At 56.9% G+C, this 14134-nt stretch overlaps 1 protein-coding gene across 1 annotated transcript in view; it reads right to left on the reverse strand.

The window, feature by feature from the left end:
- Positions 1 to 14134, reverse strand: part of SZT2 (SZT2 subunit of KICSTOR complex) — a 53398-nt gene that overhangs the window by 9621 nt on the left and 29643 nt on the right. The window contains exons 27-61 of the mRNA XM_065914757.1: positions 13929 to 14044; positions 13574 to 13820; positions 12616 to 12757; positions 12390 to 12482; positions 12165 to 12243; positions 11771 to 12064; positions 11461 to 11602; positions 11190 to 11285; positions 11039 to 11102; positions 10622 to 10807; positions 10130 to 10297; positions 9955 to 10042; positions 9779 to 9850; positions 9400 to 9601; positions 8476 to 8575; positions 7627 to 7756; positions 5673 to 5825; positions 5469 to 5571; positions 5278 to 5383; positions 5081 to 5192; positions 4419 to 4537; positions 4147 to 4311; positions 3822 to 3906; positions 3523 to 3687; positions 3267 to 3434; positions 2627 to 2760; positions 2057 to 2223; positions 1846 to 1943; positions 1631 to 1763; positions 1401 to 1531; positions 1168 to 1268; positions 918 to 1094; positions 463 to 730; positions 280 to 359; positions 70 to 195 (exon numbers count right to left, since the gene is read on the reverse strand). Of these exons, the coding sequence (XP_065770829.1) occupies positions 70 to 195; positions 280 to 359; positions 463 to 730; positions 918 to 1094; positions 1168 to 1268; positions 1401 to 1531; positions 1631 to 1763; positions 1846 to 1943; positions 2057 to 2223; positions 2627 to 2760; positions 3267 to 3434; positions 3523 to 3687; positions 3822 to 3906; positions 4147 to 4311; positions 4419 to 4537; positions 5081 to 5192; positions 5278 to 5383; positions 5469 to 5571; positions 5673 to 5825; positions 7627 to 7756; positions 8476 to 8575; positions 9400 to 9601; positions 9779 to 9850; positions 9955 to 10042; positions 10130 to 10297; positions 10622 to 10807; positions 11039 to 11102; positions 11190 to 11285; positions 11461 to 11602; positions 11771 to 12064; positions 12165 to 12243; positions 12390 to 12482; positions 12616 to 12757; positions 13574 to 13820; positions 13929 to 14044 (4810 nt within the window). The remainder of the gene's footprint in view (positions 1 to 69; positions 196 to 279; positions 360 to 462; positions 731 to 917; positions 1095 to 1167; positions 1269 to 1400; positions 1532 to 1630; positions 1764 to 1845; positions 1944 to 2056; positions 2224 to 2626; positions 2761 to 3266; positions 3435 to 3522; positions 3688 to 3821; positions 3907 to 4146; positions 4312 to 4418; positions 4538 to 5080; positions 5193 to 5277; positions 5384 to 5468; positions 5572 to 5672; positions 5826 to 7626; positions 7757 to 8475; positions 8576 to 9399; positions 9602 to 9778; positions 9851 to 9954; positions 10043 to 10129; positions 10298 to 10621; positions 10808 to 11038; positions 11103 to 11189; positions 11286 to 11460; positions 11603 to 11770; positions 12065 to 12164; positions 12244 to 12389; positions 12483 to 12615; positions 12758 to 13573; positions 13821 to 13928; positions 14045 to 14134) is intronic.

The following is a 14134-nucleotide window of genomic DNA, read 5'->3' on the forward strand; positions in this document are numbered from 1 at the left end:
CCGGCAGCCACCCTCTCAGGGGTTAAGAAACGGGGGTCCCCCAGAGAAATCCAGAGTCTGGAGCCTCACCTGTCCCTCTGGGGGCCCCGAGGTCTCTGGAGGCCCATGCAGCCAGGCTGCAGGGTCGAAGAGCAGGGCCGTTGCACAGTAATGCACCAGGCGGGATGACTGTTTCAGGGTCTCCAGCTCCCCGGCCTGGGGAAATGGACAGTGAGCACTGGGCCGGTGGCCAGGGCAGAGTCACAGGATGGTCCCGGAGGACGCGAGTGGGGCGCTCACACTGATGGGCATGCTGGCTGGGGCGGAGCGCTGCTGCCATGTGACAAACAGGTTCTCCATCTTCATCTGGCGCTCCAGCTCTAGGGGTTGGAGACTTTTAGGAGCACACCCCAGGAGCAACCGCCCCTCTTCCTGCCAGACTCCACAGCTGGCCCTGCCTGCTGCCCGACCCAGCATGCTTACCTCTGCGCTCTGCCATCTTGATCTCCAGGAATTGTTGTCCATGGTAGGTGACGGGATCAGGTGGTCTGGGCACAGGGCCGAGGGAGGAGGTGGGGCGGGCGGCCGTGATATCCCTCAGGGCCTCATCGAAGGGGAATGTGTCCAGGGGAAGGGGGCCCCCGCCCCGCGAGGACCCACTCAGCCGGCCCTGCTCACGGCTCAAGGGGGGACTTGCACTCCGGATGAGGGTCTCTGCTTCCACGGTCGGCAGCAGGAATGGGTTTGGCTCCTGAGAGAGACGAAGCCTCACAAGGGGTCTGGGACCCCTGCCCTCAGACCTCCTCTCCCACCCCGTGGCTGCCTCCCTGACTCGCCCTCCTATGACCCCTGCTCTCAGCCTGTCCCCTCTCCTGTTTCTGGACGGCAGCTTCCTTTAGCTGACCGCTCAGGAGAGGAGGGGCCCAGATGGCAGGCACCTTTTCGTCCCGCACTGGGAAGTCCAACTGGCCGTAGTGGTGGAAGAGCCCCAGCTTCTGGCTGAGGAGGCAGAAGATGAGATGGGCGCGCGCATTCTGCCACTGCACGAGGCGAACCAGAGCTCGGCCCAGGGCCGCCCCCAGGTCTGGAGCCCAGTTGTAGGTCAGCAGCTGGAGCTGGAAATCAAGGCTCAGCGTCAGTGGGATCACAGAGCCCCTCCTACCACCCAGCCCCTGGCCCCATGCCTACCTTTTTGTCTATAACCTCCAGCAGCAGGAACCTCTGCCGGGGAGCATTTCGCCCCACGCTCCCGTCACCTCCCGGCTCAAAGCGCTGCATGGCTTTGGCAGCTATGGGGTCAAGGGGCAAAATGAAGGTCTTGGGACTGATCCCTCTCAATCCCTCACTGCCCCCCACAGGGTCAGAGGTTACAGGATCAGTCCCTCTGAGACCCCCACCCCCACTGCAGGCTGTGGCCTCACCCTGCTGGGTGGGTCTCCTCCACTGTGAGAAGTTCCTGCCCAGAAGCAGCAGGTGCCGCTCAGCTGCCGGGCGGGGCGGTGGGCCCAGCTGTCCAAGGGAACAAGGACTGAAGAGCTCTGGCTCAGGAGTCCTAGTGGGAGAGAGGGATGGACAGAAAGCAGACCATCCATGGCCCCATCCCCTGGCCATCGCCTCTCCCACCTCAGCTTCCATGAGACCCCAAACTCACAAATGCTGCTCAAAGATGCGGACACTGGTGTCGCCAGCCATTGAGGTGACCAGAGTGGTGAACTCAGACAGCACGGATGGGAGGAGGAAGCGGGACACCATGTGAGTGGAGCTCCTGGACACCGAGGCGCATCCTGGATTCCGGGCACAGAGGTCGTGGTGGGGCTCGGGGCTGGGGGCTGGGCCACAGGCTTGGGGGCAGGAGAGGGGTCTCACCAATCTGAGCCATGAACTCCATCCAGCGCTGAGCGACACGAGCAAACACAGGCTGCAGGGTGCCCGCCTCGCCCTCTTCCAGCTGTGTGGTCCTCCGTCTGAAGACGCAGCAGGAGAAACAGCCTCGCACCCACACACAAGACCTGTATGTTCACATGCTCTCAACAGCCCCTGTGACTCCACAGCACACTTTCCATGATAACACACATACCTTTGTCTCTGGGCCCCAGACTCTGGGCCCGCTGCCCGCTCAGTTCCACCTGGAGTCCGAACGCTTTCCGTTTTGTGACGCCTCCGGCCCCGAGTGTCTTCTGGCCGATCCAGGACAATGTCGTCAGTTGTTTTGGGGGAACCCAAGTCCCCACATTCTGTTTTACTCTGGGGGCAATGCAGTGAATGAGGAGGGGCTACTGGGAAGGGGAATGTGGTGGAGGATGGAGGCATCCAAGACTAGTTATAAGAGCCCAGAAGAACTGGAGGCTGACCAAGCAGCCTTGAGCAGGCTACTCAACTTTCCGGATTCTCAGTGGCCTCACTAGTAACAGGCCTGCTGAAATCTTGCAGGCTGTAAGGATCTGACAAGGAAAGAGGAAATGAAAACACTTAAGCTGAGGCTATCTGTATGTGAGAACATGCCAGACTCTGTACACTCCTGTCTAAGGGACAGAGTAATTTCATATAACAGGAGCTCTGGGGCAGGGCCTCCAGGGAATAGAGAGGGGAGACAGGAGGCAGGCAAGAAGGCAGAGATCAACTTCACCACCTCCCTTTCTCCCATTACCAGCATGTCCCAGAAGCTACGCCGTCCAGCTTTGCTGGGGGGAGTCACAGGTTCGCCAGGGCCAGGGCTGGGGGGAAAGGTGCTGGCTCGGCCTGCAGGGCTCTTGGAATCCAGTGACCCACTCCTGAGACTTCCTGTGGGCACCAGGCATTACAGACTCCTATCACTGACCATCAACCCCCATTTCAGACAACCCAGCCAGCCCCAAGACTGGTAAGAGACAGACATGCCATTTACTTACTCTACCTGTTCCTGCAACCCAGCCAGCCCCAAGACTGGTAAGAAAAAGACATGTATTTACATACTACACCTGTTCCTGAATGGCAGGGTGTGTGTGTGTGTGTGTTTAGGGAGTTCCTGGTTGTGTGTGTGTGTGTGTGTGTGTGTGTGTACAGAGTTCCTGGTTGTGCGTGTGTGTGTGTGTAGGGAGTTCCTGGTCACATACCCCTAATCTGAGTGACCAATTGCACACATACATTTCTATCAAGTGTATCACCTTGCTGATGCAGAGAAGGTGATGGACAACTGTTGAATGTGTATTTTAGATGCAGCCTCTGCCATATCTCCCCAGACTCTCCTGGCATCCTGACTTGGAACACCACCTCACCTGGATCTCTGGGGTTCTCCAGACTCCACGTACCTGTGGATGTATCCTCTGTACACAGTGGCGCTGGCAGCAGCCAGAGCTCCATGATGGCATCCGCCAGGGCCTGGCGAGCTGCTGTTCGGAGCTTCTCCTCCAGCTGCACAATGCTGATGTTCCCCTTTTCCCACACATCTAATCGAAGGCGTGGGGACCCACTTGGAGCTGGAAGAAAGAATGGGGGCTACTTGAGTGTGTCCCTGGTTTCCACAGCATTAAATGAACACCCCCTTCTCTGACCAAGCTGCCCCACCTGGAGAACTGTCCGGCAGGACTGGGCAGCGAGTGACTTGAGTCAGCTGCTCGAACTCCTCCTCCTGCAGTGGGTCTGGGGGCCCCGGAGAAGAGGGGGGCCATGATGCCAGTGAGATGGGGGCTCCCTCCTCATCCACAAAAGCTAGAGTGATGCAGGCAACCCCTGGGTAGAAATCCAAAAGAAAAGCTCAGCTCTGGGACTTCCAGGCCCTGCCCCTCCCCACCCAATCCAGCTGCAGGACAGGAACAGGCTTTCCTACACGCCGTGGCGCCATGGGCCCAGGGGCTGCACTGTACCTTTGCCCCCAGTACCCTGTCCTCCAGGCTTGTTGTACAAGTAGATGTCCAAGTCGGGGAGGCCACCCTGTGGTGGGAGTGGATGCTGGGGAGAGAAGGGCCACCGAGCGCTAAGACCAGGCAAATGGACAAAAGCCATCAGGGAACAGGTGTCCACAGGAGAGTGGGGAACAGGTACACACAGGAGCGAAGGAAGACACAGGTAGGTAATAAACGCCGGGGAGGGGCTGGGGTGTACAGAAGTCCACGGGTCGGGGAGGCATCCGTGGAAAACATCTAACTCAGCAAGCAGGCATGCAAGGGTGGACTGGGGGTGCAGCCTCACCTGGAAGTGGTTCCGGCTGTTGCTGTCCGTGTACTTGGGGGAGTGCAGGAAGATGAGCAGGTTCTGCCGCAGGTACCAGGCCAGGGCGGGAAGCCAGGGCCGGCAGGAGGGCGGCAGTGCCAGGTGCAGCACCTCTGAGGGCAGACTCCCTGGGGGCTGGATGAACTGCAGAGAGGGCAGGAAGGGGAGTCAGAGCTGAAGAAAGAGGTTCTGGCTGCGACTGTCCTGGCGGCTGCGGTGGAGTCACGCAGGGAGCCTGGGAGGGAGCTGACCTCCACGTCAGCTGGCGTCAGCTTGCAGTTCCGCACGAGCATGACTGTGATGACGTCTAGTGTGGCCTCATCCAGGCGCCGACGCAGAACCCGCACGAGCTCATCCGTGATCTCAGGACCTGGACATGGACACGGTGGGGAGGTGGAGACGCTGGCAGAAGATCCAGCCACCTCATCTCATCCCTTAATGCAGACTCAAACAGGCTCCCGTGCACCAGAGGCAGCCAGCACTAAGTTCTAGTTCTGCCAAGATACTCAGCGTGTGACAGGAGAGTCTTACCTCTCAAAGCCTCAGTACCTCCCTCAATACAGTGGGAATAATAATAGCATCTATCTCATATGTAACAGTCTTAGCCCAATGCTAGTATACATTTATTGAGTCATAAATAAATGAGCCAGTTGCCTACTGGATATCTTGGGCTCAATGTATCCCAAACCCGCCCCAGTATCTGGCCAGTGGGACCACCATCTATCCACATGGTCATCCAGTTTAGACACGTGGCTGCATTTTAGCCAGCTATAGGTCCTACCCTTCAACATCCCAGGAGCCTATCCTTTCCACCCAGCTCCTGCTCGAGGGAGGCCCAGAGCTAGTGTAAGAAGAGAAGTCCGAGAGGACTGTGGAACCGCATCCCTCCCCTCCCCTGCCCCACAGCCCTCACCTGCCTGCCCCACGCCATGCACCAGCAGCTGGATATGTCTGTCCACTTGGCCCACAGGACGAGCAGCATCAGAACTGCGGCTGGATACCATGTCCAGGGGAGAACGAGGACCCTGCAGGGCAACTGTGGTCAGGGCCTGGCTCCAGGGAGCAAAGTCTGCAGGAGTACGGGGGAATCAGGGAGTGGGGGATACATGCCGAGGCTTCCTCAGAACAGATGGGCTCCTGGCTTCGGGACAGAGCAAGGGACGGGGGCAGGGCGTCACTGTCCCAAGGCCGCTCACTGCAGGACGTCTCCAGGAGCCTGGGAAAGAGTGGCATGGGAGGGCTTTGGACAACAGCTCCTCCGTTGCCCCAGGCTGTGGCCCGGCTTCCCAGGACCCACATACCGCAGATAGTACACAGCTTTTGTTGCTCGCTCCTGATAAACAAACATGTTCTTCCGGTTCACAACAGAGAAGGCATTAAGCACAGAGCGTAGGGCCTGGATGGCTGTAGGGGGAACCTGGGTTTAGGAAACTCTCTTCTCCAGATTCCCCCTCCAACCCCAGACCCCCCTACACTCCACCTGTCCTCCCATGCCAATCACATACCCCGAGAGACGCCCATGCTGGGTCCCATTTTGAGGCGTGAGTGGACTCGAATCACGGTTCCCCAGACGACGTCACAGGAGAAATGGCCAGGGACAAACTGCATTGTGGCGGCCAGGTACCCTCGGGGCCCACAGCTCTCGTCGGCAGCATAATCTGGGGGACGGGAGACAGTGGATCAGAAATGAGACACAGACCTCTGCCCTCAGACTTCTCACCTGTGAAGTGGCCTACCTGTCCTCAACCCTCAACTCCTCTGGCCGATCGTTCTGTGGAGGGGGAAAGATGGTTGCTTTGGGTATTAAAATAGGCTCTTAGGAAGATAGGTCATAGCACAGAGGTTTTCAGAACTATCTCAGGAAGACATGGAGAAGGAGCTAAGAAGAGGTGTCAGGAAAGGCAAAGCATAATCCTGAGGATCCTGCCAGGACACTCTGAGCCTGTCAGAATACAATACAGAACACATCCTACTCATGTACTCATTGGGCAGTGCAATAATAATACATACTCCATTAAAACAGAATGTGTGTGACTGCTTACATATCCCTATAGGAGAGTGAGGGGACACTATGCCCTTTGCTCTGGAGGACAGCTAGCCCAGAAAACCCGAAGGGTTGGGTGGCTCTTTGCAAGAGCCTGTGGCTACAGCCCAAGGCCTTGACCGACCCCTTTCTGGTTTCCAGGTTGATGAGGAAACTTCCAGTAGGTCAAGGTGGCAATCTGGTTTCCCAGAGAAGCTGCTCTAAGATGGGAGCAGTGTACAGGACACCCAGGGGGCTGCAGAGTCTGGAATGGAATGCTGGTTGCTAAGGGTTTCAGCAAAACCATATGGAAAGACTAAAATGAGGAAGGGCTGGGTCTGGGCTCTGACTAGTCTCACACCCTGGGCTGCTGGGAGCCACTGTGAAGAAGTGCTTGGCAGTCCCAGCTCATATTCAATTTGCAGAAGATGTCTTCTAGACCCTGGGAAGTCCATCAGTAACAGGGATTCTGCTTTGATATGGAACACATCCCAGGACGTGCTGAGAGACGCACTCTCCTGTAGCTGTTAGGAACGTTTGTCTACAGACTTGCCGAGCATGTTAAAGATAAGGAGTGATCTGACGTTACTTTTAGAGCTGAGGGAGAATGGCAAAGGAATGGCACAATCTGGCTTTTTTCTGTGAGCTGGGGTGAGAGGTCATGAGGAATACGAGAAGGGAGCAGAAGTGTGGAGATTTTGATTACCATCTCAAGTAGATGATCGTGTGTTTCCTAACTGTGACCAGACATCTCAGAAACCCCAAAGGTTTCTATGCCTGCCTGTCTGGAGGGACAGCCAATCAGAGGGCAAATCCTACTGGCCCTCAGGCTCCACCCCCTCTGGTGTTCTCGCCTGTGAGCTGGCCTACTTGTCCACCATCCCCTGCCCCTTTCCTCGGCCTCGGCTATCATCCTGCAGGGGAGAAACGGTGATTTCAGAAAACAAGGCAGGGCCAGGTAAAGCATGCCCTTAGGAAGACAGGTCACAGAAGCGGCTGTTCTGTGTCCCTTCTCTCCTGTACTCTTCAACAGCTCCCCCTCTGCTGGCTCTTTCCCATGCAACAGAAACATGCTCAAGTCTCTACCTTATTTTAAATTCCTGCCTTGCCTCCCACCTTCCTTTAGTTTCTGCTGGATCTATTTGCTTCTCCCTTCACTGCCAGATGACTTGAAAGAGGAGTGACTCCCGGCTCCTCCAGCCCAATATCCTTTCATGTTTCCGCTTCCTCTGGTTTCCTACTCCTGTCTCCACTGAAAGCACTTTCACTAAAGTCACTGATGACCCCGTGGCAGCCAAACCCGGTGATCGTTTTCTGTCCTCTTCTCCTTGTTCTCACTGTGTTACCTGGCACTGAGGACCAAGTAATGGCGAGTTATTTGGTCCACTCCCAGCTTCAGCAGTCTTTGGTAAGGAAGGCTCCTGAGTGGGACTCACCATCGCTGGGCAGTGGTACTCGCTGACGGGAGTGGAAGGGGGTCTCGCTACGCCACAGATCTTCTTCACTCTCAGCCACCAGAAGAGAGTTGCACACATGACTGTCGTGCAGGTCCTGAAGAAGCAGCCGCTGAGAGAAGAAGGAATCAGCTCTTGGGGAACTGAAATATTCCCGCATACACTACTGGTGGTGGTGGAGAGGGGTGATCAAAGGCTAGAGAGAATGCCCATTATCACTGGGGGGTTGGAGGTCAAAAAGAGCATCAGTAATTACTGGGAGCTCAGAGATGGTGTCTGACAGTCACTGGGCTCCAGGCGCTGAGTGCTGAAGCCAGTGAGGAACATCTGTCTCTCCTCTTTGCCAGAATCTATTTACTGCCCTTCAGATCTCAGCTTAAAAATCTCTTCTTCCCAGCTTTCCCTGACACTGCAGATGGTCAGATCCCTGTTAAGTGCTCTCACAGTCTCTGCTTTTCCTCTATAGAAGCCTTCACAATTGCAGCGGAAATAATTTGTGTGTTTTAGTTGTTTCATATCCATCTCTCCCCACTTGACATAAGCTTCCCTCTGTCTTACTTCATTATCTTATCCCTAATGCTAGCTGAGTGCAATGAGAGGGAGCATCTCACAGTCACTGGAAGGGAATGAGAGAGTAACCCACTCTGGGGGTGGGTTGGGAGAGCTCCTCAGGTTGTAAGGACACTGGGGAGTAATAGCATCCCAGTAACTAAGGGTCAGAGAAAACGTCCAAGTTGGATCAACAGCCTTTGAAAGTCAAGTTCCTGGAAACTCCTTCGTCATCTGGGCTGCATCCCATGCCTGGAGAGGCCTGCCCCGGTTGCCCCTTACCTGGTTGACCTCCCTGCAGATCTCCCCAACTCGCCTCACCAGGAGCTGCTGCAGGTGGCGACACTCGGTGCCTGGCCCCCCATCCTCCCGAATCAGGCTCCTGGGGAGGATGCATCAAACACAGAATTGCAGTGGGGAGGGAGAGAGGGGAGGGTGTCATGGGAGGAGGGACCAAGAGGAACCATGGAAAGGAAGGAGGACTGGACAAGGGCAAGTAAACATGAAGGGAACTAGGAAACATGGAATTCTCAACAGCAATTCTGGAAGCCTGGGCTGTAGGCTTGCCTCACCAGCCTCCATGTAGGTACCACCTGAGGTTCCATCATGCAATTCACCTCTTCTTTATCCTCCGATCTTCTTTGTCAGAATGGTGGTCCTCCCTTCTCTTAACATGCCCACCCCCATGATTAGAGCAGCACTGAACAAGATGCCTAAGTATGGCGTTGCTGCTTACTAACCGGGACCTTGAGCAAGTGTAATATAACCTATGTGTGCTGGAGTTTCTTCATTCGGACCACAAGGATAATAATACTTCACAGGTATGTTACAGATCAAATGAGTGATCCATGTAACAAACATAGCACAGTGCCTGCCACAGAGCAAGTACTTGTTAAATATTACCTATTATCCCTTATTTTTATATACCTATAGCTCCTGGGCTGCTGTGTACTACAGATTCTCTTAATGTTTGGCTAGGAGCCAAAATCCTCATCAGCTTTTCAACTCCATTAGAAGAGCAGAGTGACATGCTTTGTTACAACATGTGGGAAGCGGTCAGGAGCCCCCAGCCTCAGAGCACAAGTCAGATCCCTACCTAAAACCTCAGTCCCAAGTCTAGCCTTCTAACAACACTGAAGAAGGGAGTTGTGGGACCAGGGAAATGCTAACATCGGAGTCAGGGTGCAGGGCCCAGCTTCTCCTTACCTCGCATGTGCATACACTTCCACACGGTCCTGCAGCACCCGGACGATGAGCCAGAAATCAGGCAGGCAGGGTCCAGGGAGGCCGATGAGGGAAGGTTGTGGAGGTGCTGGCCCAGGAGGGGTCCGCAACGTGAAGGGGGGCTTCTCACCTGGGGTCTCACTGGGACCCTCACTGTCTGAGCCACTGCTGCCACCATCATAACCTGTGTCAAACATGCTCAAGTTCAGCCTTACCCTGAGGCTCACGTGAGCCCCAAGTGCATCAGCTTGGTGGGCCCCTCTGGGTTAGTCCCTACTGATAGACCTGCCCAGACCTTTCACTATGCAGCCCTGAGTCCACTTCCCATTAGCTTGGTCTTCCCTGCTCTGCCCCAACTTACCTAGGTGGTCCGAGTCCACACTGCCCTGACTGGACATGAGACTGAGTCCCCGGCTGGGCCCAGGCTGGGTCCCTGGGAAGAGAAGGGAAGGCCTGGAGCCTCTCTGGATCCTGCTGAGGATGCTTTCTGGATCCTGCTGAGGGTGCAGGGCCAGGGAGATGCAAGTCATCTCTTACCTCCCTGGGGTAGGTTGGGCAGACTGATGAGCAGGGGGCTCTGAGGATCCTCTGGGGAGCCAGGGGCTTGGGGGCTGGTTGTCAGGACCTGAGGGTCAGGAGGTCAAGCTGGAGCACAGCCCCACACTTCCACCACCACCCGCTCCTTTCACAGGTCTGCCCAGGCAAGACTCACCTCCCCTTCGAGGCCTTCAGCCTTGTCCTCCTGGCTGTGCCAAGCCCAGGCCGGGGAAGGGGGCTCCCCGTGGGACCCACCTGGCTGTTGGCCCACTGCCACAAAGAAGAAGCCACTGTCAGGGTCCTCAAGAAGAACATGACCAGGGAGGTGGAGGTGGCGGAACTCCTAGGGAGCAGGAGCCAAGGGCAGAGGTTAGCCGGGAGCAGCCCTCCTTACTGGTGGGCCTCATACTTCCTCATCAGACCCCTCACAAGTAGCCGGTGAAGCACACACTAGCATCCCCGCTGGGAGTTATGAGAAGGCTCAGGGGCTTGCCCAAGGCTCACCAGGCCCAGGGGTAAGGGTGAGCTGGGCCGCCAGGCATGGGGTCAGGGGCAGGCCACAGGGTGAGGAGGTGGGCTCCAACCGAGAGAGGGCCTTCCGGTTTCGTCTGTGGAGCCTGGGGGACAGGCCCCAGGGTGACCAGGGAGCGCCTCGAGGGCAGCATACCTCCTTAAACTGTGTGAGAGAACGCTCTGGCCCAAACACAAAACTCAGCGGCAGCGTTTGGCGCAGGCAGGTGGAGCGTCCGGGGGAGCTGTGGATGTGGGCGGCTGCGCGGTGCAGGGCTGGGCTCTGGGGGATGCCCCCTCTTCGCAGCGCCCCCACCATCTCATCCTCCAGCAGCCAGCGGATCTACAGTCGGAGAGCGATGCAGGGAGTGGTGAGGGACACCCCCCACGCCGACTGGGGCATCACCACACTCCTCAGTCAGAAGACACCAGGAGAGACTCTGCCTCACAGCCTGGGAGAGGCCTCCCTGAACCCCAGAATAAAGGGGGTGTCTTACGTCACCATCTGATGGAAAGGGTGTCAATTACAGTGCTGAGGGGAGGTTACTTAGGCTGGGGGAGGGAAGGCCCTCACCTCACTCATGGTGGTCTCAACAGCCAGTCTGTGGGGTGTGGCCAAATTAGACAGTCCTGGGTGCCTAATTGGAAGAAAGGTTTACTTACTAGTTTCCAGAGGACAAAACCAATAGGGAGCAAGGATGCCTAAGAGGGAGGTAAGGAAGTACCTGTCTTCCCCTGGAGGCGGCAGTGGAGGCCCCAGCCCATCATCAGATGGCTGCCCTGGGGACCGTGGGAAGGACGCACTGCTCTCAGATGTTGACCTGAGCAGGAAGGAGCAAAGGTCAAAGGTCAGCACCCATCATCCTCCCAAGGCCTCCTCAGCAATCCTTTCTTGGAATCCTTAAGGTACCCTTAGTCCCCAGGCGTCTCTAAATTCCTTAATGGTTCCCCTACTCTAACGAGGCCCCAGATCCCCCGCCAAACTTGCTGCCACACCGGTGGTGCTGAGGATCTGAGGTCGGGGGGAGCTCCACTTCCAGGGGCAAGGTCAGCACAAAGACGTCCAGAGTGACACTGAGGTCCCGCAGAGGAACTCGGCCTCCGATGGGGGGGCCCTCCAGGCTAGAAAGCACCTGGCCTGGGAGAGGGGGGAGGTCAGGGGTCACTGGAGCCCTGGGACAAGCACAGATTCCAAGTGTCCAGGGCTAAAGAGTTACACCCAGAGGCTCCCCCCACCCCCAGACAGGCATGCAGGCTGGACCAGGTCCTGTGGCCCTCCCCTGGGGATGGGGACCCCTAGACTCACCCAGGCAGGTGGGCAGGCTGCACACAGGCACTGAGCTGTGCTGGCCACGCAGCCGCACGGAGCACGTGAGGTGCAGGAAGAGTGGTGGCAGGTCATGCGCCAGGCTCTCAGGCCCCGTGGGGGAGTCGCCCCCCAGGATACTGAAGGAGTCTTCATCGGGGTTCACGGTGTCTGCGTCTGACAGCGAGGCGGAGTCCAGCCCAGCAGGCCCCAGTTCCGGTTCACGGCTCTCGCGGTACTCCACCTCCAGCTCCGGGTCACTCTCGGTGACCACGCAGCAGGCAGATGCGTCTCCTGGAGACACATGTCATGTGGTCAACAGGAGAGGCTGGCAGCGGAGGCCCTGAATCCTGGCTGGAAGCAGCCTTTACCCCCTACTCACTGGCCTATGTACCTTCCTCTCCCATGAGCTCAGCCTCTGAAAACTCCAAGTCACTGACTTTTCTGTCGACCATGTCCCGGGGGGCCTCATCCTGGGCAAGAGAAAGAGGTAACTTGACCTGAAGTGGGGCCTCAGGGGACCACGGATCAGGGATCAAGAGGATCTGGGTGGGCCAAGCAGGGTTTCAGGGGCTATAGGCTGTGGGGAAGGAGGGAGGTAAGGGAGATGGCCGCTTACCTCACGCCTGCTGGATGGAGGGCAATAGAAGAAGTAGTGGGGATTGGAGGGCACCGTGCGGAAATGGAGACTGCTGATCTCCAGGAACTTCTCCTGTTTGGGGTCAGAAGGCTACGATGTCAGCTGCGATTTGGCTGAACACTGCCCCTACCCTAGAACAGACACCTACACACCCCCAACCATGAGGGACCACTGCCCAGCCAGGACTCTGTCTCTCTATCTTCACCTGTATGAGGCTGTGAAGGGCATCATGGGCCTCTCCTCTGAGCTGACAGACATCTGTTAGAGAGATCTCCAGGCCCGGGTCTGGATGGCCAGGGATACGGGTGCTCTGAAACTCAGGCTCGCTTAGGTCCTCGGTCTCTATGCTGAGTGGGGTTGGGGGTAGTAAGTGTTAGGAACCATCATGTCCTAGAGGAGCCTGCTTCCCAAGTGGGAGCAGCACACAATGGTCTGCCTCTGCCTCTTGGAAAGGTACTGAGCACAGGACATCGGCAGGAAGAGGCCAGGAGAACCCACCCACCCATCTCCACTCTAACCTCTATATTTATGAGTGGCTGGACATTTCTGTGCAACAGAGGAATGAGTAAGGCTGACTCCTGGTTTTCTGACTTGGACCAGTGGGTGGAGGGAGATATCATTCATCGTGGAAGAGAGACCCAGGTGGAGAAGCAAGGTTTGGTGGGAAGAAAGTGCACTCATCTGGGGGGCATGAAAGGTGGGGGATCTAGACCTCCAGAGAGGAAACTGGTCATCACCAGTGTACTCTTCCCTCCGCTCCTTCCACTTCCCCAGCGCTGACCCCTGCAGACACCAGACACACAGCTGTCTGGCTGACTGCCTCTCTCACTCAAGTTTCTGTCTCTGTGAGACTCAGCAGTTTAGGGGATTTATCACTACTATCTGGATGTCCTCGGAACAAGCTTCTGCTTTCACTGATGGCCACTGGCAACTCCTCACCACTAACCTAGCTCAACACTCCACACCAAAACAGGAAAGCTGGGAGAACCAGGAGAGTAAGACGGGGAGACTGCTGCCCATGGTGAATGGGAGACAGAATCCTGGGCAGAAGGTGGGAAACCAGTGACCAAGTACGGCTGGTTGCCTCCCCAGGGCAACAGGCCCCGGGCTATAGGGGCTTCATCTGCGTGCCCCCTTATACATCATTCAGGAACCATCCCAACCTGGACTCAGAAGCCAGGACAGCTCGTTCCCGAGGCTCGGGGCCCTCCTCCATGCTGCTGCTGAACAGCCCTGGGCTGAGAGGACCAGGGCTTGGGGGTGCATGAGGCAAACCCCGAGTGTGGCCACACAGTGCGAGCAGAAAAGGGGTGATGTCTATTTCCTGCAGTAGCTCCTCACAGGCATCCACTGCTATTAGCAGGTCCTGCGAGGTCACGCTCTGTGCTTGCTGCAAGCTCCGGAACAGCCCTGGGGGAAGCGGAAGGGGCCACGAGGTCAAGCTCTGTGAGGACCTCTCCAGTCCCCAAGTCTATAATCTGCAAAGTGGGCTCCTCCTTGCCATGGCGTCACACTCACCGCGGACGTAGCATCGCTGTGCGTGCTCCTGTAGCAAGGCACAGTGGTTGGCTGCCTCTTTGTGCCTGGGCTCCATCCAGGCTGAGGAGAGGGAAGGCTGGTCAAGGAACTGAGTCCTAGGAATGGAAGGAAAGAGGGCTTGGCCAGCTCTCCTCAGTGACAGCCCACACTCAACCATCCCCCACCTTCCAGTGGATTGTCCCTAG

This window comes from Muntiacus reevesi, chromosome 1, assembly GCF_963930625.1.
Source record: "Muntiacus reevesi chromosome 1, mMunRee1.1, whole genome shotgun sequence".
Lineage (NCBI taxonomy): Eukaryota > Metazoa > Chordata > Mammalia > Artiodactyla > Cervidae > Muntiacus > Muntiacus reevesi.